Source organism: Sander vitreus, chromosome 5 (genome assembly GCF_031162955.1).
Source record: "Sander vitreus isolate 19-12246 chromosome 5, sanVit1, whole genome shotgun sequence".
NCBI lineage: Eukaryota > Metazoa > Chordata > Actinopteri > Perciformes > Percidae > Sander > Sander vitreus.
This window is the reverse complement of record NC_135859.1, coordinates 5,640,873-5,663,137: the sequence shown is the minus strand read 5'-3', so window position 1 is coordinate 5,663,137 and position 22,265 is coordinate 5,640,873. Positions and strand designations below refer to the sequence as shown.

General features: G+C 40.3%; 1 protein-coding gene across 2 annotated transcripts; it reads right to left on the bottom strand.

Moving 5' to 3' along the window:
* Positions 1-32: 32 nt before the first annotated feature.
* Positions 33-21,419, bottom strand: piwil1 (piwi-like RNA-mediated gene silencing 1). Of its 2 annotated transcripts, none has more exons than XM_078249661.1 (21): positions 21,338-21,419; positions 19,262-19,272; positions 14,464-14,551; positions 13,907-14,035; positions 13,589-13,803; positions 12,956-13,077; positions 12,622-12,702; positions 9,919-10,116; positions 9,685-9,793; positions 9,323-9,452; positions 8,919-9,036; positions 7,886-8,000; positions 7,606-7,793; positions 6,959-7,031; positions 5,059-5,259; positions 3,532-3,635; positions 3,295-3,365; positions 3,032-3,185; positions 2,664-2,789; positions 2,421-2,568; positions 33-149 (listed from the first exon to the last, which is right to left on the bottom strand). In XM_078249661.1, exons 1-21 carry the CDS (start codon positions 21,417-21,419, stop codon positions 33-35), a joined length of 2,580 nt encoding a protein of 859 aa, XP_078105787.1. The 2 variants fall into 2 exon arrangements, with proteins under 2 accessions (XP_078105787.1, XP_078105786.1); XM_078249660.1 differs by lacking the exon at positions 19,262-19,272 and adding an exon at positions 19,312-19,335 and having other exon boundaries at positions 21,342-21,419.
* Positions 21,420-22,265: the final 846 nt, after the last annotated feature.

The window sequence follows — 22,265 nt, the reverse complement described above, 5'->3', positions numbered from 1 at the left end:
AAGAGTCACAGCCGAACAAATTGCTTGTCTTTTTATAAGTAGAAGAGGAGGTCGTCCAGTTTCACACCGGGCTCCCTGTGGATGCTTTGACCCACAAGAAAGGCCAACTTGTGGGCGTACTGGCAGGGAGCGGGCACGCGGATGATCCCCTATAGCACAAATGAAGAAAATGGAGCATTTCAATTCTAAAAGCACTCTTTGACCTTTACCACGGTACCCCCAGGATTTTTCAACTTAAACTTAAGACTTTGACCTTTTTAATACCACCTAGGATGAACTGTTATGGCAAATTCACAGCCATATAATGAAAAATCTGTGTGGATTTTTAGGCCCGAGAAAATAATTCTTTACCTGAATTTACCTTTTATAACACTCCACAATAGCTTTGTACTCTAATGACATAAGATCAATATTTGTTACATGAAGAGCTCGAAAGAAAGAAAGAAAATGTTCCGATACCAGTAATGGTACCAGCTCCGATACTGCCTAAAACGCTGGTATCGGTATGTACTGGAGTTCATGCACCGATCCGATACCACGTAATAAAGCCCTAAAGAAAAAATACGTTAAAGTAGTTTATTTATGTTCTTTTTCCGTTATAACTGACTGTCAAACTGCGGAATAAAAGAAAGTTCTGTGGCATTCATGTTTTACAAAGAGTTTAACCTGAGTCAGACTGACAACAAAGATAGAAATCATATCCCATCCATACAGGGATAGTAGTATACAGTTCTTAAAATATATGACACACTAGTATCGGTACTCGGTATCGGCCGATATGCAAGTTCAGGTATCCACAACTCTCACTCCGTTGCTGTTGTAACTGATCAGGAACCTGCAGGCGGGTCTAAAGCTCCACCGTTTCGTTAGCGCTGAACTGACTCAGCGATCCGCTTGTCGTGCTAAGCTCAGCCCCATTGCCCTCCGCCTCGTCTGCCACCTTGTCCCCATCTCTGGCCAGATCTTCTGACACTTGCCCATTCTAACCGACGAGCTAACGTTAGCTCGTTACTAACACGGTGCGAGACGTTTTGGTTTCTTTCCTGACAACCAATTGATTCACGCCTGAACTTGCTCACCATGTCCATGGATTTATAATAAAACATGTTGCGGCGTTATTATACAGTGGCACTCAAGTTTATGAACCCATGCTAAAAGTTGACTAAAAAGAGGAATAAAAAAGAAGAAAAAAAATTCACCTTTTGGAAATTGATCTTAATGCCTTAAAAAAAAAAAAAAAAAAACTAACCTTTAAGGACACCAATTTTCTTTGTGAATGAATAATGTATCATGAATAAATAAATGTTCTTCCTTAACATACAGGAGGCATAAGTAAGTACACCCCTATATTAAATTCCCATAGAGGCAGGCAGATGTTTATTATTAAAGACCAGTTATTTCATGGATCCAGGATACTATGCATCCTGATAAAGTTCCCTTGGCCTTTGGAATTAAAATAGCCCCCCCCCCACATCCCCTTCACCATACCTAGAGATTGACATGGGGTACTTTCCATAAAATCATCTCTCAATGCAAAGCAAACCAGCTATTAGGCTAACTGAAATAAAACCATGGTAATCTCTAGGTATGGTGAAGGGGATGTGATGATGTGGGGGGGGGGGGGCTATTTTAATTCCAAAGGCCAAGGGAACTTTATCAGGATGCATAGTATCCTGGATCCATGAAATAACTGGTCTTTAATAATAAACATCTGCCTGTCTCTATGGGAATTTAACATAGGGGTGTACTTACTTATGCCTCCTGTATTTTAAGGAAGAACATTATTTATTTACGATACATTATTCATTCACAAAGAAAATTGGTGTCCTTAAAAGGTTGGATTTTTCCTCCTTTTTAATTAAGGCATTAAGATCAATTTCCAAAAGATGATTTTTTTATTCCTCTTTTTAGACAACTTTAGCATGGGTTCATAAGTTTATGAGTGCCACTGTACATTCATGTGTTGCGCACACTCCGCGGTCAAGAGGGTAAAGAAAAACACCGACATAAACAGTACCTGTACTGCTGTATAACATCCAAGTCACACCAAATGTAGTAAATTGTAAAGCCACAAAGCATTCATTTATGACGTTCCTTTATTTAATCCTATGAAAAAGGACAAGACCTTTGTAAATTAAATGTAAGACTTTTAAGGCCTTATTTTTTATATAAAATTTAGGAATAATACTTTTAAGACCCCGCAGGTACCCCGTTTACTATTTTATTATCAGACTAAACGATGTTGGCTCCGATTAGTTGTTTTATGCACAACTATAAAAATGCCCACTCCTGTACTGAATTTTCAGTGCAATTGTAGTTAAGTAAACATTATTCAAAATGTTTCCAGACCTTTGGAGAAAGAGTACAGCCATGCAGGAGAAAACAAGCATATTAACACACTGATTTCAAAGCCAGCCTACCTGCCAGTTGAAGTACATGTGACACAGCTTGTAGGTAAGCCGCTGCATATGATCAGGCTTCAGTCCACTGGTGTCGTACACAACGTTGTAGTGGGTTGGGGAGACGCTTCCACTACGGACAGCCTGGCTCACTATGTAGAAGTCATACCTGGCAAACAAAGCTTGCAACAGTTAACTTTTACTACTAGAAATAAATGAAAAACATGCAGGAACAGATTTAAAAAAACAAACAAAAAAACTTACCACTCTGGACGGGTGACCTCAGAGTCAACGATGGTACCTGGAGGAGGGTTGGTCACCTTTCCATTGATGTGAGCGAAAAACCTGCTGCTGATGCGCTTCTTCACCACTACCACACTCAGCTTGGGCCTATGATGAGCAGGTGGAGAGGCTCCATCAAAAATTGGCAATTTACAGTATGAGGCTTGCACACTTGTTTGGTGTGTGAACTCCCCCGCTCAATTGATATGAAAGAAGTACAGAGGCCTACATCCAACCCAGAGCTCTTGGCATTACTTGTTTCAGCCCATGCTGTTCTCAATGTCATTCACAAAGCTACTATGTTGTCAGCACATAAGAGATTTGACCAACTTTGGACAAGAAAAACTCACACGTAGTCATGGCCCATGGACTTGATGGAGTCCATGATCTGTGAAACCTCATAGTTGACCACGCTGTGCAGCTGGCCGTCTCCCACTCCATCTCGGTACACAATGATGCGCGAAGGCAGGCAGTTGTTGAACTTCAGATAGGCCTTCAGTGCAGCTGGAAAACAAATACAAAGTGATGACTGTTACGCCAAGATTATTGATAGCAAATTAACATACATATTACAATAAAATAGACGTTTGTAGAATTATTGAAAGCAAGTTACCACTCAAGGCCATCTTCAGTCCGTCCATAATTTCCTGGCCTTTGTGCTGCAGAACACACTTTGAGAACCACCTTGACAAAGAATTTAGAAATGTCATGCAACTTATGGTTGTACTATGGCACAAAAGACGGGGAGGTCACTAAAAAACTGGTAAGCAGACCTGTGCAAAGGTCAAGCACAGCCTAATTCAGACTGTAGACCAAGGTACAGTATGGGAAGAAACTGGCAGAAACTAACCTGCTCATTCCTTGGTTGAGGCTGGCCACTAGAGCTCCAATGGACCTTTTCCCAGCAAGGGTGTCGTGGTAGCAGTCAATGCCCACAATCATTAGTTGTTTGAGCTGCACATAGAAGTGGGACAAGTTATCAGTACAGTGTTCCAGCTCTTTCCGAACCAGCATTTCTCATTACTTCTCACTTGTTAATCTTTGAACAGACTCAAAAACTCTGAAACTAATGAATAGGCCATCTCGCCATCATCTTTAGCCTTGGACACGGACACATTTTTTTAACTAACCTAGACCTGTGGAGAAACCTAAATGAGCAACACATGGGTACAGCTATAAGTAAGCAAATGTCACATTTGTACATCTCAAATATGGGACATAAGCAAACAAAGCCCCCAAAACAAGATGGAGTGAAGATTGCAAACGGACCCCAAAATGGATTCATCCACTTGGGAAATCCCGTTTAGGGTCCGTTTTAATGTGACACCATGATATTAGTGGAACATTACACTGTACCAGTTTCATTCTCTTAGTTTAATCCACTTAAGAACTTTTGTTTCTCTAAAACACACCTTTTTTAAAAACAAACAAAAAAACGACAATTCCGGTGCAGAACGAACCTAGGGGTTAATAACAGATGTGTACCCACTCAAGCGCTCTCTGGAACATGTTTTCATGCTAATCGAATGTGTTTGTAGCTTGAAACAAGCTAGCGCGGACCGCTGATTAACTTACAATGCTAGTATTCGGGGCACAGGGAAAGTAAAAACAAATCGCTATTTATACCATGAAGGAATAAATATGACCGATTCTGCTCAGGCTCAAAAGGCCAGCGTTTTATGACTCCACTTGGTCACTTCTTAAGCTACCTCTGTGTTCGTTGACTGGTAGACCAGAAAGTAATACTCAGGATTGGCTCAGTTAAATAAAAAAATTAAAAAAAAGCAAACAGAATACAACTTACACATCATGACAAACAGTTACCCATGCATAAGGACCAGACCCCCTTTAAGACATGTTCTTTCTCGTCCTAACGCCAACAGTCTGTCCGGGAATCTGGTCCCGTCCTATTCTCTGCCCTCTTTATTCTCTCCAGGTTCCTCCTTCCGCTACGGTGTCAGTGCCACTAATCAGTTGGTCATAGCTCAGACATTCTGTCCCCCGTGAAGATAGCAAAATATGCGCAAGCCCACAATATATTTCTACAACCACTAAAAAGGCTCAAAATATCACCACAGTTCAACGGTAGCATAATGAGGGTCCCTAAATGTTAACCAAAGCATTGAGAACATTGTAAGTGTACAGACAGTTTATTAAAAAGATAGATTATAAAGACAGTCGCGTTCTCGTATACAGGCGGCCGCCGTCTTGGGAGCTACGGTCTTTCTAAACTTTTTTTTACGAACACATTCGATTAGCATGAAAACATGACCCAGAGAGCGATCAAGTGGGTACACATCCGTTATTAACCCCTAGGTTCGTTCTTTAACTTTTTATTTCTTTAATGTCTAAACTAAATAGTGTTCACGCCACTTACAGGGATTTCCACACTCCACAGCTCTCCTCCCATCTTACAAGCCATCTGCAGAGCAATCTTGGTAGCCACAGTCATGAGTGTCTGAGGTTTGCTGATGGTACGGGAAACCACACACTGGCTGGGAACGGGGCAGTCCACACAGAGGTACTTCTTGACGCTATCGTACTTGTCCTTCCTGTTGCTGGGGAGGACCACCACCACCTGACAGAAACGACTGGAAGGTCTCGCACTGCTTTGTTGACACGAAACACCCATGTCTCAAAAGCATTAAAGTTCATTCCATTATATATATATATATATATATATATATATCCCGAGAAAATAATTCTTTACCATCGTTACCTGAATTTATATAACAATTTGTTGTAACACTCCACAATAGCTTTGTTAGGTGTGTTTGTACTCTAATGACATAAGATCAATATTTGTTACATGAAGAGCTCCTATGCTATGAAACTATCTAGTTTGAAAAAAAATGGAAGTATGAAATTATTCAATGATAGTCGGAAAATATATAGTCGAATATATTGAATTAAGTTTGAATATATCGAATTAAACTTAATATTGAATGAGAGATTATCAACACCCTGGTAATTGCACGTACAGATCAAAATAATACTTGTAGCCATATTCAATAATATTCTACTTATGAAGAAATGTTTTCACGGTTTCATTGTGGAAGACTGAATGTAGTAAACCTCACAGGTTAGGCAGTTCCCGCTATCAGGCAAACGTTAATACAGAAATAAACACACCTCACAAGTGCCCCCCACAACAGCCTGTATCTACAATCTTTGCCCTTGCAAATGACAAACTTCATTCCATATATTCTCAGTGTCATTCTACATATATACACTCAGACTCTACATTTTATGTATTATCTCTACTAGGGCTGTTCGAACAAATTCCGAAAGTCGAATATAATTTGAATATTTAAAAAAAAAATTATTCAAATGTGATTTATAAATGTTGGCTAACATTAGCTAATCTCCCTCTTCTTGCCTTTGCCTACCCGCATGTGAAAACGAAATGCTTTTGTCCCGTCACGTCTGATGAACAATAAGTTGGCAGGAGTGAGAAACAAGGCATTGTGAGGTCTTAAAATCACAGAGCTACCGCTACCTAGCGAGTAACATTAGTACAGGGGGAGTGACAGGCTGCGGCTGGAAATCGGAAGGACTGGGAGCTTCATGTAGACAGCTAAAGTTTGTTAGTTGCCCTAGATCTGTCAGAGAGCTTCAACTTCATATATTACCTTTCAATATCTGTATTCTCAGTAATATGACAATCTGCAAGAAACCGGTTGCTTATAAATCACTAAAATAGTAGTGTCAGCACCGTTAGGCTTAGTTATCAATGCCGTAGCCTGGTCACACAGCAGTGTGTGACCAAGCTGGTGACCAGCATGAGGAGGCGGTGCCAGGCTGTTGTGGCTGTGTATGGTTCTTTCACATGCTACTGAGGCTCCGGTTTGTGAAATGAATAAATTGTTCAATTGCCAATATGTCTTGTTTCTTCAAACTTCAATCATCACCAAACAAGTCAATGGCAGAATAAGCTGTTTGGCATTGGCAGGGAAGATTTGGCAAATTTTTCATGGGCACAACCCACATACTGCATGCATGTTCCTTACAAATGGGGCACCATTTGAAAGGGAACTAAACAGGCTTTCCAACAGTATAAGATTTATTGCCAAAAAGCATTGTTACCACAGAGAAGTAGTCTACCAGACAATTTTCCTTACTTTTTGTGCTAAGTTTATATATAAAATTGGAATGGCATAGAGAATGATTGGCAGCTCTAATCTCTGCATTATATATTATAAATATTATGGAATGCCAATTACAGAAAATATTGACATTATACAATACACTTTACATAGATTCATTCAGTCACTAACCATCTGTGTTTGGGGTCCAACATTTTGCTGCAGGGCTCTGACAAGAGACTCCTGATGATCCTCATACTCGATCCTGAATAAAACAACAGCTTGCAATAATTAAATGACATAACCACCCAATCAGGGCTGGGCAATTTGACAGAAAAACAACCATAATTGCTTAGTTAGGTAACAATAAACTGACTAAGGTTGCCAGTTAGTTACCTACGCCTAGCTTAAACTAATGCAGTCTAAAACAGTCCTGCAATGAATCCTACCCTCATGAAGGTTAGAATGCATTTCTATTGTTGTTCAGCCCATTTATATCAGCGAGGGTAGAATAAATAAACACTTCTCTGGTTATATTAAAATACAATTCAACAAACTGAAGCATCCAAAATTATCCTAAAGTTGAAGTTTCAATAACTAAACATTACCTTTATGTATTAGACTGCATTTGTTTTAGCTGGGTGTATTAGATAAACTGGCAACTCTGCATTTAATTGTATTTTACACTCAGAAATACATAACTGTCACAAATTACTTTGGCTGAGGCTGGAAAAAAAAAAACTTAAAATTCAAGGATTTCAGGTACCCATCTAAGCATCACAAATAATTTTTTAAGGCCGCAGTTAAACTGTTTTTTGTAACATTGTTCTTATACTCACATAACAGCTCTCTGCATGCGGAAACCGAGTGGACCCGAGACTCTGTTGAGGGTCTGCAGGAGGGACTGGGCTTCGTTGCCGTTACGACGGGTGTATAGCATGAGCCAGCTTTCCAGTGGAGGAGAGCTGATCAGAGGCATCCCACGCATCTCTTTGGACCAGTCAGCTGCCCTGGGGTTGTAGTCATACTGGGTGACATAAATTATGTTAATCTGTCAATTAAATCCTATAAATAAATCAATTTAATTAAAAAGAACAAATATAACCAAAAATGTTCTACCGATTTTGGTCCCTGGAAAATCCTTTCCGCTGGGAGGACTCTGCCAGTCAGATGCAGGAGCTGCTTATCAAAGTTGAGTCCCCACTTATCCAACTCCGCCTGTGCATCAGTATTCCTATGAAATAATGTTTAGGATTTAAACCAAAGCCTGGGATTTTAATGCCTGAAGATGTTGACAGAAAAACTTGGTATTTTAACTTCTGTGCATATGAACAGACCAATTACACAAGCTGCTGAGATGAGGACAACTTCTAGGGGAAGATACATATTTAGATATATTACAGTGTCTAAACAGAGAGAAGATAGTTGTGACCAGGCCCCCAGGAAGTGCGCCGGGCTTTGAAGCCAATTCCACATAGCGACCAAACAGTGGAATTACAACTTCTGTGTCCATCATGTGATGCCCAGGGCACAAAAAGACTTTCCGTAGCAAAAAAGAAGGTCATCTGTAGATCAGTGGATACATTTTTTCCAAGCGTTACAAATGCCACAAAATGACTTGTTTCAGTATCCGAATTTGATCCATCTGGTCCGATAAAATTTGAAAAGTCTAGAACGAATACATTATTTTATCCCAATTCAAGTTAGCGGAGTGCTAAACCGGAAGTAGTTGGCTCAGCCGGCGACGGTCTCTAGCATGCCAGCGCCAGTCATATGGGTAATTTTATACACAGAAGTTCAACTTCTCTGGCCTCATGCGCCACTGAGCAACTCTTAAAACACTATCTAGGTTTGATTATATATCCATGGTTGTGACAGGTTCAATGTTAACCTTTCACAATTTGTAGCTGTGATGTTTACAGCTTCTCTGTCAAGTAGGAGCTAATAAGGAATAATTAGAATTTCCAATGCCTTAAAAATCACATCTACACTACCATGTGTTGATTAGACCTGGTCAGCAGGCTGGCGATGAACTGCTACAATGTTTGTCTAGTTTGTGCAGCTTTTAGTTAAGGTACATGAATGCTTGCAGTATTTCTGACAAACATTTGGGCACAAGTACAAAGATAAAACACCAAGGATTATCACCTACGTGTGTATATTAGAAACAAATCTGTTGAGGCGAACCTCCCTCTGCTCTGGTTCCAACTTGGTGTGGGTGCTCAAGTCCTTCATGATGTTGTAGTCAGCTCGCATCTTGTCAGTCAAGCCTGTCAAAGAATTTAAAAAAATTTAAATTGTTTGACAATTTCACTGATTATAGTTTAACATGGATGACATCCAAACAGACAAACTGCTGTTGCCAAAACCCACATAAGAACTTCAGAGTCTGTCTACACTTTTATGCTGTAGTCTTATGATCAGAAAACTATTCCATCATCATTCTTCCACTTCAGTACTTATGCCCTCCTTATAAATATAAACGATACCATTGCTATAGGTGAAGCAATAGCAATATATGTTGCAAGTAAAGTCACAGGAGAATAAGATGGTAACCTGTAAGGTAGCACAGCTCTGGGATGAGCATGGCAGGGCCAGGAGGAGGACCTCCAGAAGGACCCAACGCCTTCTTCACATGGCTGACCAGCAGCACCTGGTTCCCATCAGTGATGTCCAGGTTATATTGCTTAAAACAGAAAATAGTAAAAAAGAGAAAACGGCTACTATTAAGATACATTACTGACTATATTTAGCCTGCAAAAACCTTCCATATGCTGTACTTCAAACTGAGTACATGCCAATATGAGTCAATGCAACATTTATTATATTTGTGTGTCCGTCAGTGTGATTGGTAGAAGCAGGAACGTTGATATCCATTGTTTTAGGAAAACCAATACTGTTGAGTGCATGACACCTACAGTCTTGTAGTAGTTCTTAAAGGAAATGTCTTTGTCTCCCCTCGTGAATGTGTTGTTGGGAGTGTGATCCCAAGCAATATCATCAATCCTGTAGGTCTTGTTGTTGTACCTAAAAAAGGGGAAGTAAGAGGATAAATAATAGTTGATAAACAACACTTCTGGGCATGTATTATAAAGTTGCAAGACTTCTGCATATTAATCCAAGAATGTGTGCGTGTGAAATGTTGATCCTACTTGGTGAGGACTATGAGTCCAACAAGCTCCTTGGCGCAGATCTCAGGGAAGCGTTGATTTCCACACTTTTGCCTCAGGTTGGCCATAAAGTCAAGGACTGTCTCACTACGCAACACCTTGTGGCTTATGTCAGTACACAGCATAATGGATGACTCGTACCGCAAAATGGTTGTGGTGTAGCCGGGCCAGATGGTCAGCCTAGTATAGACAGGATCTTTTCTTTAGTTTCTATCATTGAAGATTGACTGAACTTGCTTTTAGCCTGGACCACCACGATAACTCTTCAAAATAAAAACCTTACAGATAGACCTTCAAATCGTATTTTCTAATAGTTAAAATGCTGACAGCTAAACAGTTTTAAGTGTGACTGTATTTCATTGTAGAGGATTCCAACTCCAGGACGAAACAGTCTGCAGCTGCCGTTGTCGGAAAAACACAGATGGCGAGTTTACTTGAAACTGGTAGCCTAACCCCCAATTTCCACCAACTGCGGAATGTCTGCGGATCTGCTCCGGAACGGTGGCGGAGTCAAAAGGTTTCCATTAAAGTCAGTGTGTGTATTTTCACTGACTGTGGAACGGCTGCGTTCTGACTCCGTCCCAGCGATCCACAGCCCTCCGGAGCAGATACGCAGAGCTTCTATTTTTGCCGGACGCCGGAGAGCTCCGCAGCAATTCAGCACAGGAAGTCGAGCACAGAAGCAAAATAAAACATTAGGTTAATTTTCAAAATGAAATACACCGTGCTCACGCCGAATCATATTTCCCTGCACTACACCTTGAAAACATTATAATGGGCAGAGACAGGCCTGAAGTCGGGATGGACACAAACTGTTGTTGGTTTTGTGGTTCCGTTTATAGAAATTACATCCTGTTATATCGCATGATCATACATCAATTCGCGAGGTCTCGGGGGTCCTAGTGACTTCAGCTGTCAGTAGGGTTGGGTACCGAACCCGGTACTTTTACTGGTACCGACCGAATCACGTCAGTACTACCGAGTATTGGTTCACGTAAAATCAAAACGGTGCCAAATTTCAGTACCTGAGAGTAAGCGTAAGCTTATCTGTCCTCTCTGCATGTTGACAGAGAGCAGAGGTCCGACACGCACGCAGAGGTGCAGACGGAGCAAACTACGTCGGCTCTGCAGTTTTGTTGAAGTCACAGTGAGTCACGGTAATGCCGATAAAATGATTTCAAGTGTGGTTACAGTTTTTCAAAACTTCACGCAGACACCTTTCACTGCGATATGGTATTAATGGTGAGCCGAAAGCGGTTGCAGTGCTGTTGACATTACACTTCCTCTGAGACGAGCAGGCACAACGGTGGTTTCTGTGGCCTGGGGACTGACTGACAGGCTGAGGTTGCAAGGCAACTTTATTTCTACAGCACCTTTCAGCAACAAGGCAATTCAAAGTACGAGTTTGGGAGGCGAGAGGGAGGGGTTTTATTTGTTTTTGTTTAATTTCTGTCAGTGTAAAATATTCTAAAATAAATAATGTTCTAAGTAAATAGGTTTGGAATTATTTTTACAACTGAAATATTTTTTTTGTAAGTGGGTCAAAGACGGTACGCAGCGGAGCCGATCCAGACGTTCCGCAGTTGGTGGAAATTGGGGGTAAGCCTCGTGGTGCATTCAAAGTTATTTTAAAATACCGTTTTCCCATCTGGCGGTTGTTTGTCGTTTAACAGCAATTTACTGGTGAAATAAGTTATTGTTATTACATTATTATTAAATCATTTAATTTTGACCATATAGTCCTAGCAATAAACAAGCTGCTTATTTAATGTCGCCGACTGTCGTTTTAAGTGCTCTTTATTTTTAAGTATCGGTTCAGGCACCGGTATCGGGAAAAAACCCAAACGATACCCAACCCTAGCTAAGAGAGCTTGTGGAACATAGCAAACTCAGGCCGTTAACATAGGGTGAACAAAACGACACTGATGCTATTCGCTCCAGGAGGGAGCCGCCCAAAAAATCCTGGACACAGAAATGGTGAAAAACAGTTTAATGGTCTTAACTCCACAATTCAGTACAACAGTTTATGGTCTTTTCAAAGTATTTTTTTCCCAAGTTAGTGACAATTCAAAGTATTTTCTAACATGCATTTAGCATGTAACTTTAGACAAGAAATCAATGATTTTGCTTTAGTTTCTAGTGAACTCTAGACTACTGTTTGTGTCAAGCTGTGGATTTTTGGATATCTGCGGCCATTGAATGCTAATGCATTTATTATTAGTGAGTCAATATGCATGGCTACCTTGTAATGTTTTATCTTTCAGAATCATATACAATGTTTGTATTGTTTAAAAGTGCAGTGGATTAATCAACTGTCTCAGGATTTTTTTTGAACATTTTTCTTTTCACATTATTATTTATAAGTCTTGGGGGTAGTGCATTCTAACAGATGCACACACTACGATTATAACAGAGCAGCCAGCCTGTAATTATTGAGCCTTAGGCATGCTATACACAAACAACTTTTATTAAGACCAAGTTGAAAAAGAGTGACTGTGTCCATACTGGGATGTGAATAACTAATGCAGTGTATTTAAAAGATTGGTGTAATTAAGTGAGAACAATGTAATGTCATTTAAAATGCTGTGTTTACTTGTGCTGATGTATATCCCTGCCATTAGTTTTAATTAAGAGACAAAAGCTTACTTTGAAAAATATACACTATTGTGAGGCAAATGAAAATACCTGTGCTGTGGGATGTTCAGTGGATCTTTGGGGTTGTAGTAGTTGCGTCCTATCTGCTGCATGTCGAGAATTCTCAAGATCCTGAAGAAATTAAATAAACACCATTAATCAGATGATCCAAAATGATGCGGTGATTTATATTGGTATCTAAGCTATTGTAATCAGATGTAATGATTTACTTCCGATATTGAAAATGCAACACTAATAACTACAAGTACACTAATCACAGGCAAAGACAATTATTGGAGGAGGTTTCATTTAACTTGGGGCTGATACATTACATATTTCAGTTCTAACTGTGTTTTATAAAAGACCTAGAAACCAGAAGATTTACCTTCTGAATATGATGTTGTAAAACTGAATGCACACTGGAGATGTAGGTGGCAGTTCATTTGTCAGGGTGACAGTTATCTGAACCTTCTCTCCATTCCTCGTCTCGCTGTGGAGCACAGTTTCCTAAACACAAGGTTAGACATTGCAGTACAAGGAAGTAAACCAACGTTTGTCTGGAGGGAACATTTTATCATCATTTACCAATCAAACCTTCCATCCAAATAAAGTTACCATAGAACCTTCAAATTAAATTACAATAAATGTTTTTGCAAAGGCTGAGCAAAATAATCCAATCTTACACAAATTTTAAAAAGCTTTTTGCTTATGCTTAGGTTCTCAGCCCGACAATCTGTCACAATGTTAAGATTTGAAAGGTTTACAGGATCTCATTCTAGAGCAATGCTATTAGCTTTGCAAGTGACAGCATGGGGCAGTTAATTGGTCAGAGTACACTCTGGTCTAGTAGGGTCCAAGCAATTCTGGGGACTTGTGGACTCAATTACAAAACATAGCTAACAATCCAACAGCGTGATTAGGCATAATACTTTTTCTCACCTAAATTATTTATTCTTAACAGCTGTTAAAAACAGTTTTGTCATATAATACATGTTTAACGTCAGAAGCATCAGATTACCTTGTTGTGCAATCTGTGAGGCAAAAAAAGCAGCGCTCCATCAAAGCTCCGCGCTGAGCCAAGTACTTCCTCATGGTGAAAGAGGAGGGCAGATCTCAGGCGACGAGCCTCCATTGGTGGTTTGAAGTCCACATGGTACTGATACAGCACCCACTGAGGGCGGGACACGATGCGAAAGAAGTTTGCTGTCAACTGAATGGCAGCACCAGATGTTCCTGAGGAAGTACAAACAATTTTAAAAGAGTATTTTATAGTCCCTCTCCACCAATTATATGTACATTTGCATGTGTTAGTGTACGTTCATTTCAAATGACTTACCAGACTTTGAGTCCTTAACATGCTCCATAGCCTGCCTGGTGTTAACCCCTGCATCATGAAAATCCCGGCGGCGTCCACCTCTTTCTCCCAACTTCACCTGCTGAAATCCGCCTGAAATCTGTAGAATAGCTAAACAAAACAACTGAGACCGTCACGACCAGTTTGTGTACACTGCGATGCGAAACTCAAACTTAATGTCATACAATGTACAACAGGAATAGTTTGCACACTTTATAGTCCTGTACAAGAGTATGATATACAATGATATACATAGGAAATGTTTAATGGAGTATGTAACCCAGTGTAAGCCTATTTTCTAATGTTTATTTAAGCTCGTTTAAAAAATTTGATTTCCCTGCACTGCAGTCCTTGCATGGTTAACTTTGCTCTTGGTCTGGGGAAGGTGCAGACAATACGCTGAAAAAAACAGTGCACTCATAATTGCACCACTCTGAAAAGACTCAGTCAATCCAAGAAACCTACCCAGACTTTTAAAAGCAAGGAATATCCAAAATCATTTGACAAACATTTATCATGACTTTTGCGTTTGACTATACCTTCTGCAGAATAGGGTCCTGGAGCACCTTTCTGTCTCCCTCTACCAACCAGCTCTCCCTCTGCGGGTGGGGGAGCTGCTGGTGCAGGCTCACGAGCCTGGCTCTTTAAGAAAGACAATACATTTTGTCATGTGTATAATCAAGGACACTGTTCAAACTAAGCTGAATATACCAAATTTCAATTGTCCATTTACATTTTGCACAACAGTTGTGTGCCCTTCCTTGCTCAAGCCTCCTCCAAGCAGAATTAAGGCATTGCACATACTGTACACATACATTCTTTGCACATTATGCACTCAAACCCATTCAGCCTCCCCCCTTCTTATTCAACTGTTATTTTGTATGTATATATTTGCACCATTCACCATGGCAAATTCCACGCAAGTGTACTTATTGTGGCAATAAACCTTTTTCTGATTATTAAAATTACTAGATACTATTTACCCGGATTAAACCTGTTTATTCCAATAAAAGTTGCTCACTCAATAAAGAAAAGCATTTTTTTTTCCTCTTCTTGGTTTGTGTCCCACTACACATGCATTAGTCTCGTCCCAAAGCTGCGCTCGAAATTAAGGCTTTCCTGTTGCCCTGGGACAATAATTTTTATTTTCTTTGAGTTAGGCCAGCCGATACCGATTTCATTTTTTCTAGCCACTTTACAGCACAAATATTTATTTTCTATCTTTTCTTTAATAGAAAAGGTTACATTTTGCATAGAACATTTTTTAAATAGATAATTGATTGCTATAAAATAAAACTATATAAATTACTCCTGGTGTGGGAAATTAACACATCTAAAGTGCAATGTTACGGAAGAACCATTCCCTTCTTTTCACATCCAATATCCAACTAAACAAATGTGATATATTTAGCAAACTAAACTTCTGTATGTATGAAAACAGGGAAAACGGGTAATGGCAATAAAATAACAAAATTAACAAATATAGCCTTAATGCAAGATAAAGATATTTCTCGAAACACACACACGGGCCTGTTTGAACGTCAATAGTAACGTTACCTGAAAACAGCGTGTAGTTTTTTTTTTTTTTTTAGCAAGTTTGCTTTATGTGTCATTGTGCATAAATGTGAACACTACCGTTGCTGTCAGTCTCATCTGCCAATATTAGTCAGGGCTCTAGAGTGTGACCATTTTGGTCGCACATGCGACCAAAATTTGTAAGGGTGTGACTAAGATTTTTCCTAGGTCGCACCGGTGCACCCAACGTCCTCGCATCCGCTGCCTCTCCACGAACAAAGCAATGTCGTTTATATCGATATGGTTTAATGTGTTACATGACCCATTCCTTCTGTAAAGCCGTGCCTGTGTTTGGATCGCTCCTCTTACTCTCCGCGCAGCCCCGCCCCCATTCACTCACACACGGCTCCCCTGCAACACATGCAGGCAGACACAGCGCCGCCGGTCCAAACTGCTGACATTTGTCTACAGTTTTAATTGTTATTAACACAGCTGTATATTGTTAAGTATGAGAGGGAAACCTGTATTGGTACCAGTGTTTCACTGGTAACTGTTATTGCGGCCGCCACGGCGAAAAACACATTAAAAGTTATTAAATGCAACTAACTTCAGTTCGTTGAGTAATAGCGTGAGATGGCGCCTGCTGGACCTGGGCGAGAGATGTGACCCATGGCCAGAATATCATCGTTCATAAAAATGCAGCGCAGTGACGATACAGACATTTCATAGCCTACACAAGACGTGTGTAACGCCGCTGACCCGCCAAAGCGCATTCGACCCGTGCTGGACCCATTCATAATGACTCAGAAACTTAGAATTAAACAGCAGGGTTAGATCAACACTTAAGATTGATTTAGTGCAAAAGATAGGGCAAAGTAACTCTTTTCAGCTCTCTTGGTATGACAAAGTTTGCTGGCTGACTGGAAGTGCTGTGACAAAGAAAATGTACTGCTGGCCATGCCCATGCCTCTTGATGAAACCTCACGGATATTTTATATATATATAAAATAAATGGACAATTTTTATGATGTAGGCCGAAAATGAGCTTCCCCTCTTTGAAAGACCAGCAGCCACCACTGCCTGGGACACACAAACATTGTCTCGGGACAGTACAGGGTTCCCCCTCTTTAAAGTGCTCATATTATTTTGGGCTTTTTCCCCCCTTTCCTTTATTTGTGTTATACATCTTTTTGTGCATGTTATAGGTTTACAAAGTGAAAATGCCCAAAGTCCACCCCAAAGGGGCATGGCACACCCTCACACTGTGCAACTGACTAGCTAGCATTGCTTACCTAGGTACTGAGAATGTGCAACTCCCAACAAAGATGGAACAGAAGTGAGATGACTCACTCTGTAGCTAAAACAGAGAGCTCAACACACAGGGTGAAAAGAGGAGCTGCAGCAATGTGTAGTACAACAAAAATATGGCGTCTTTTGAAAATTAAACCACAAACCTATTCTGGTACAACCTCTAAATACAATTATGAACCTGAAAATGAGCATAATGAGCACTTTAAGAAATCATTTTCCAGGAGTTTTTCTTGAAAATAAAAGGACAGCACTTACTCACAAACTGTCATAATTTACCAGTAAGCCTAGTATTGACACAAACCAAGTACCATTAATGAAGCAGGGTTCATGAAGTATCTCAGGTTCATTACAGGCTTAATATTATAAGAACTTTAAACTAAGATAATTGACTATGTTCTACCTCTAACAATTTCAAATTGTAATAAAGCAGTACATCGCCACATAATGTACACCATAAGGTGTGCTTTGTTTTTGGAACTATGACTCATGATAGGCTATATGACCATCTACAGCATTTCCACTGGGCTTCTGAGAATTCCACTTATGGCTCCGGGGACTTGACGACAAAAAGATCACTCCTTTCCACAGATTTACTTACTTAAAGGAGAATCCCGGCCAATTTTTACGTTAATCTTGAAACGGCAGTGGTCGGGGCAAGTTTTAGAGTGCCTTTGTGCCTCTTAACAGACACAAAATGCAATTATGTCTGTGCCACATGAACAGGGCCCTTACGTGTCAACAAGATGCGTTTTCAACTCAGACATTGTTTAAATTCACCTACCCTGATCGCTGTCTCGATCCTGCCGGTAGCTAGCTTGCCCTGCTAGCCGTTAGCCGCTAGCTGTCGTCCGGTGAGTGTATTCAGACAGGCTTCTGTGATAATCATCCCAATAAAAATCCACGGAGCGGCGGTGGTGTGGCTATGTCCTCCAGAGGACAGTTCATGTCACGTCTTGAAGTGTATTCCCCCTTAAAATAAACAGTACTGCGGTAGTAGCTGTTAGCTGCCCTCCGGTGAGTGTGTACAGCCAGATAGCCGTTAGCTGCCGTCCGGTGAGTGTATTCAGCCAGTATTCTGTGATAATCATCCCAATAACAATCCACGGAGCGCCCGGTGGTCTGGTGGATGTCCTGCATAGGACAAATCATGCCTTCGCAGCGAAAGGTTTAGATTATTTCCCCCTCAAAATAGGTAATTGAGCACTGTAGTGGTTATGACCATATCAGTGACTATGTAACTACATGGAAACGGGATAAACGATGTCTGTGGCTTGCACAGTAATAGCGTTACTGAAGCTTAGCTGTAGCATCGCGCCGTCTCCTGGGAATTTAGTTGTAGCAGGAAAAGGTAAACAGTAGTGTGCAGATTGGAGCGTAGTGTGTGAAGAGTGGAGTTGTTTATAAGGGAAGAAACTTGGAGTAACGCAACTATGGAGAATATAGCAGATCTACAACACACGGAAGAGACTTTTGAGTTTGATGGTCGTCCTTATTTATTCGAACCCGAGTATACAGACGAAGAACTAGCCTCACAAGTAGAGATGATACCGGTATCGGCTCCGATACTGCCTAAATCGTTGGTATCGGGAAGTACTGGAGTTTATGCACCGATCCGATACCACGTAATAAAGCCCTAAAGAAAAAATACGTTAAAGTAGTTTGTTCTTTTTCCGTTATAACTGACTGTCAAACTGCAGAATAAAAGAATGTTCTGTGGCATTCATGTTTCACAAAGAGTTTAACCTGAGCCAGACCGACAACAAAGATAGAAATAATATCACATCCATACAGGGATAGTAGTATACAGTTCTCAAAACATAAAATATATGACACGCTGGTATTGGATCGGTACTCGTATCGGCCGATACGCAAGTTCAAGTATCGGAATCGGTAAGCAAAAAATGGTATCGGACCATCTCTACTCACAAGAGTTGGAAAGAACGAGACAGACAGAGGGGAAACAGGCAGATGAACTTGCTACTCCAAGCGCAAGCTAAAGCTAGCCTTCAGTAACTGGAGGACAGAGCCACACCACCGCCGCTCCGTGGATTATTATTGGGATGATTATCACAAAAGCCTGGCTGAATACACTCACCAGACGGCAGCTAGCGACTATCTGGCTGTGCACACTCACCGGAGGGCAGCTAGCAGCTACTACTGCAGTACTGTTTAATTTAGGGGGGGGAAATACACTTCAAGACGTGACATGAACTGTCCTCTGGAGGACATAGCCACACCACCGCCGCTCCGTGGATTTTTATTGGGATGATTATCACAGAAGCCTGTCTGAATACACTCACCGGACGGCAGCTAGCAGCTAACGGCTATCAGCTAGCAGGGCAAGCTAGCTACCTGCAGGATCGAAACAGGGACCAGGGTAGGTGAATTTAAACAATGAGTTGAAAACGTATCTTGTTGACACGTAAGGGCCCTGTTCATGTGGCACAGACATATTGATTGCATTTTGTGTCCGTTAAGAGGCACAAAGGCACTCAAACTTGCCCCGACCACTGCCGTTTCAGCTCAGGGGACGCTTGTAGTACGTAGCTTCTCCGTGTTACCTGCACTGATTCGGGTTGTTTTTTCTCTTATCGAAAGTACTCGTGTAGCTATAGCGATCAAGATTAACGTAAAAATTGGCCGGAATTCTCCTTTAAGAGCCGATATGAAAAGGGAGTGTTCAGGTTCACGTCTGGTAAACCCGCTTTAAAGTCTCATACCGTGCAGCTTATCCTACTAACAAGTCGAGTTTTAAACTAAATAAGCACCTAGGTGAGTGAGGGGCTAAAGTCCATTTTATTTTCCAGGACTTTTGGTCATTTTAATAAATTTCCAGGTGTTTCCATTGCTGGAAAACTAGCCTCTAAATTTCCAGGTTTTCCAAGAGACGCATTGGAACCCTGACAGTAGACCAACTTATCACAAATGAAATCAATACGTCATTGCATCATGGAATATATATATATATATATATATAAAAACATGATCAATCATAGAGACCCACAGATAGAAAAAAAAAAACTAAAAGTAAATGTTAAACTATGAAGCATTATGTTTAAAATAAAAACTTGTAATGTGTACTATGAGATATGTTCAAAGTTTGCTGTATACCAGGAACAGGTTTGCATTTTTGCGTTGCAGTTTGCAGTGATGCACTTATTAATTAAACTGAAAAACAGCAACTAAACCAATGACTAAAGGAATAATGAAAAACTGGTAAGTGCAAGGAACAACCAGCAGAACTTCAATTGCGGACAATGAGTCAATGAAGTGATGTGAGTTAACTTGCATAGTTTGTAATGAATAGTTCATAATAAAATGATATTACGTAAAAATAATTGGACATTGGTTGTTAAGTCTGGGACATTTTAAAGTATAATTCAGGAAAAAAAGTTGGGGAAAGTTAAGATTTTACATTTGAACAAGACACAAATTGCAATTCTAGTCAAAAGAAAAGTTTCAAAGTATCTAAATCCTAAGGTGTGGTAATGATTGCCATTTGATATAAAAAGGGCAGAAGCAAAAAAGCTTTGCTATAAAGAAGGCACTGTAACGTGTAACAGTGTTAAATAGAGGATTTTCACCGACGTCACGTTCTGGGCAGTAACCTGGATGCGCGGCCATATTGGAGGCACTCGGTGTAAACAACTGAATGGAGTAATTTAAGTCTAAACAACAGAAAAGCTCATCAAAACACGTCCAAGATGCAAAGGCATGGAAGGACTTGGACCACAAAAAAGGCGCGATATTTTGAGAAATTACAGTTTACTGGCGGTGCCGATCCCTACAAGTTGGCTCCCTCTTCTTGGATCCATGGCGACCCGGTGATTCTTCCTTCAGTTGCATATCCCGATATAGTCAACTACCTGGTTTTCTCGCTGAGCCCATACACAGCGGAAGACCTTAAATCCTACAAAAGTTTGGAGGCTTATAACCAGATGGTGCGTGGATGGGTGAGGGAGACGCAGTACCAAGTCATTAACGATCAATGTGTTGTGAAGGCCAAAGTAAGTAATGCAATAACGTCTTTAATCAACCTAACCTTAACTGTATGACATCATTGTGATACTCAAGGTGTAGCCAAGTGACTCAATAGTTGTTGTTTTTTTTTCATTTCAAAGACCGAACAAGACAGATTTTTCCCTCGTAGATCCTAGTTGAGTTTTGCCAACTACAAGCGCCTCCTTTCCTCTGATAACTTCTGGCAGTCTTCTCCCTGGTTTTTAATAACTTTTGGAAGTCGATAATATTCCAAATGTTTTTCTGACCTATTGGTACAACCTAAAACACGACAATAATTAACATTTTCCTTAACGCCGTTCGGGATCTACTTCAGTGCCTGTGCTTTGCTGTGATGCAGAGTACCTCCAACATGGCGACTTCGGGTCTGATGACGCGTGAAAACCCTCTATATCTCAAAACCGGTGCAAATAAAGCCAAAAACATCTAACTATATAGATAGGATTACGCAAGCATTTTCTTTACTTAAGTAATAGTGATATTTAATAAAAGGTGGAACTGAACATGGTCCTATATATCAATGAGACATTGTCATGTAAAATGACCCAGAGATCCCATTAACATCACAGACCGCTCTTACCGCTCCAGGTGCAGCCGTGTCTTGACCGCGTGCTCTGCCTCTTGATCTAGCTCGTGCCCGACCAGTCATTTTCGGACCGTCTTAAATGATGCTCTGTTTAAAAAGAACACTCCACCATTAATGCAAAATTAAGAGCAAATAAAAGAAACTTGTAGAAAAAACCGGTAAGTTAAACTATAGATGTTGAAAGCTAAAAATAAATCCTATTTACTTAGTGAATCATCAAACTTGTGCCATCAAAAGCCTTTGATACATATAATGAATCACAATGTAATTAATCATAATGTTACACAATTTCTAATGTTGCACAAACAAGATGGCGCCTGCTAATTAATGATACGTGAGGCCCACTGCTCAACCCTTAACGCATCCATGTGCTTAACCAGCTAACATAAAATCGAGGCTATGTTTTAGCTAATATTGCATGCTACCGTTACCGCCAAATAATTTTTTTTTTCTTCCCTTTTGCAAGATACTACACTAATGTATTACATTTCAAGTTAGTTAAATCATTAAGTTGCATTACTCCCATGTTAGTAGCTTGATTAGCAATTCAAGTTAGCTTCACGTTAGTTAACAGACATGCTGACTATACCTCGTTGGCTGGAAAAAAAACTAAACTTGGTTGAGAAATTAGATTCACACAAAACATTTTATGTCAATATCAACGTATGTTGTATACATTTTGATTCAGTTTTAGGTATACTTACTTTTGAAGAAAGCGTCCTTAGATCCCAAATCGATGAAAGAAAGTTTACCACAGGTGCATCCATCTACGAGTGCAATTTAGTTATAGGCCTCTTCACTGAGAAAATGAATGCGCTTGTACATTTTTATTTTACTTTCATCAAACACTTATTCAGTTTACGTACGGCATAAATATATAATACAAGTGCAGTTGCTCAGAATGCATTT

What these genes read in the sequence shown, in the direction of transcription:
- piwil1 (XM_078249660.1), bottom strand. Translation starts at nt 21,419, where the DNA reads ATGACTGGTCGGGCACGAGCTAGATCAAGAGGCAGAGCACGCGGTCAA. An exon ending in TTTGTTTCTAATATACACAC is followed by an intron (nt 8,001 to 8,918) that starts GTAGGTGATAAT and finishes ATTATTTCATAG; the next exon opens with GAATACTGATGCACAGGCGG. An exon ending in TCCATGGGCCATGACTACGT is followed by an intron (nt 2,790 to 3,031) that starts GTGAGTTTTTCT and finishes TGCTCATCATAG; the next exon opens with GCCCAAGCTGAGTGTGGTAG.